Source organism: Poecilia reticulata, linkage group LG19, assembly GCF_000633615.1.
Source record: "Poecilia reticulata strain Guanapo linkage group LG19, Guppy_female_1.0+MT, whole genome shotgun sequence".
Lineage (NCBI taxonomy): Eukaryota > Metazoa > Chordata > Actinopteri > Cyprinodontiformes > Poeciliidae > Poecilia > Poecilia reticulata.
The window spans coordinates 1503283-1505685 of record NC_024349.1 but is presented as its reverse complement, the minus strand read 5'-3'; the positions used below and the strand labels follow the sequence as shown (position 1 = coordinate 1505685).

The following is a 2403-nucleotide window of genomic DNA, read 5'->3' as shown; positions in this document are numbered from 1 at the left end:
ATCCATCAGGAATCCATGAGGATCATGATCCATCAGGTTCAGGATCCTTCAGGATCAGGGCCACAGCTGACCTTTAGTTTAATATTTGTTTCAGTTATTCTCACGTTTAATCAGGTGACCAGATTAAAAATATATATTTTATGTTATTTCTTAAATAAAAAGTGTCCAACAGTTCAGTGTTTAAACTCTTAACTGTTTGGGCTTTTTGTTTCAGTTAATATCAATAATTACTGATTGGTTTCTTGTTTTTAAATATCTGAAAAACAACCAAACTGTATTTCCTGTTTTAAGTTTTCTCTCCTCCTCATTTTTTTTTTTTTTTTTTTTTTGGTGGCGAAATTTTTTTGTTTGCTGTGCAACTGACCCAAGAAGTCGTTGCTAGGCAACCAAAGTTTGGGGGAATGTGAAACTGCTGCTTAGTGCCTTGTTGTTGCTAGGCAACCAAAGAGAGGGAGAGTGAGTTGAAGCAAATAACCTGAATGTAAAATATGTTAAATATTCTGATAAATACTAAATATATCTGATCTGTTAGTATTACTGCGAGTCGATCACAAAATATATCATTGATCTATTGTCCAGCCCTGGATCTAATATTCAAACTCTATGTAAATATCTGGCATCTTTTTAGACATTTTAAAGTTAAAAATGGTTGAACAAGCAGAGTTAAGCTTTTAAAACAGTTTATTTGATCCTGCTTTCAGTTTGGACCATGACGGTTTGGACCATAGCTAAAATCTCGGGGCTCTTTTTCTCTCCGACCTCAGTGCAAGCGGTTTGGGCTGGAAGGAAACGAGATGTTTCTGGTGTCCGGCGCCGACAGACGGGTCAGCGTTTGGGCCGCCAACTGGTCCAAGGAGAAGTGTGACCTGCTGGACTGGCTGTCGTTTCCCGCTCCGCCCAGCTCTGAAGTTCGGCTCCTGGTTTTTACTTTATCTTTTACTGATTCCTGAGGAAACACGAAATGCACAAAGTTTCTGATTTTAGTCACATTTTCATGTTGTTGATGCACCTTATTGAACAGGCAGGGATTAAAGATGGTTAAAAAAAAAATAACAATCCCGACAATTCGGACAATTTAATTGTGTTCAAGCGTCGTTAATTAACATTTATCATAACGATAAATAAACATTTATAACCATAGATGATACGATAAATACTAACCTCTGGTTACTACCTGTCAAATCCTTGGCAGGATTATTACTCCTTACATCTTCCCACATTTTTAAAAGCATTAGTTTTAAATCAGTGTTTGGTTTTCATTCTTGGTGTTTATCAGTTTGGAGTTGAACGTCAGCAGTGACAGGAGGAAGTTTCACATGTTTAGGATCAGGTTCCTGTTTTGTTTCTCTAGTATAAATGATCCCAATCTGTGTCTCAACGCGTCAGGAGGACAGTTTGCCGCCCAGCCTGGCTGCTTTCTACCCAGCAGACCCCAGGCTGCTGCTCTACACCGGCTTCGGCCTGGAGAAAGAGCTGTCCTTCTACAGCCTGACCAAAAAACAGGTATCACGCTTCACTTCCTGTCTCCTGTCGTTTTCCTCTGTCCAGACTGGGAGGAGTAAACCGTTTGTTTTCTTCAGATCATTAAGAAGATTTCGCTGACCCACTGGGCCACGTGCATTAGCCCGTCTCCCAAGGGTCACCTGCTGGCTGTGGGGTCCAAAGGTGAGGACTGGTAACAAAGATGGCGACTCACGTTTGGGACTATTTGGGACGATTAATGCTGCTGGCTAACGATGACTAGCATTGGTTTTAGCTGTTAAATTGTCAATATAACATGTTAAATCTTACATGCATGCATAATACATAAAAGAAAAAGGGTCGTGGTGCTTTGATACCAACTGTCAACATTATGAGAACTAAATAAGGTCAGGAAAATATTTTAATGAAGAAAAAAATGTCGAGGGAGAGGGAAGGTCAGTTATGCTAGCTTGACCATGACAACCGTAACATGTAGATGTGCTGTGGAATCCTGTTTGTTTCGGTTTAGTTTAAAAAAATACAAAAAAGGCGACTAAACACCAACTCTGACCGATCGTCGGCAGACCAGGTGTTTAAATGAGCTGATCAATCACCGCTGCGTTCAGGCGATCAATAATTAATAACGGTAAAGTGAACATCAAGCCTGAAAACATGAAACTGTAACGGACTGAATGTTCTGTTCTTTGTGGGAAACGTTTTGGTGTTTTTGATGCTGAATCCTGAAACAAAGTGGCGTCGGTTGTTATGGCAACGAGTGTGCAGCGAAAAGAGCGGGAAAAAAGGATGAAACCAGAAAGATCATGACTGATTAAAACCAGAAAATGATTAGACGGTTTTTCTTGGACTTGCTGCAAAAAGTCGTTCAGTGTGAACCAGATGTGAACCAGATCCGTTCAGTGTGAACCAGATGTGAACCAGATC

The 2403-nt window shown here is 40.3% G+C and overlaps 1 protein-coding gene across 1 annotated transcript in view; it reads left to right on the top strand.

Annotated features, from left to right (window-relative positions):
- The window catches only part of wdr90 (WD repeat domain 90), a 32305-nt gene that overhangs the window by 29174 nt on the left and 728 nt on the right, over positions 1–2403 (top strand). The window contains exons 30-32 of the mRNA XM_017310682.1: positions 765–920; positions 1387–1503; positions 1581–1665. Of these exons, the coding sequence (XP_017166171.1) occupies positions 765–920; positions 1387–1503; positions 1581–1665 (358 nt within the window). The remainder of the gene's footprint in view (positions 1–764; positions 921–1386; positions 1504–1580; positions 1666–2403) is intronic.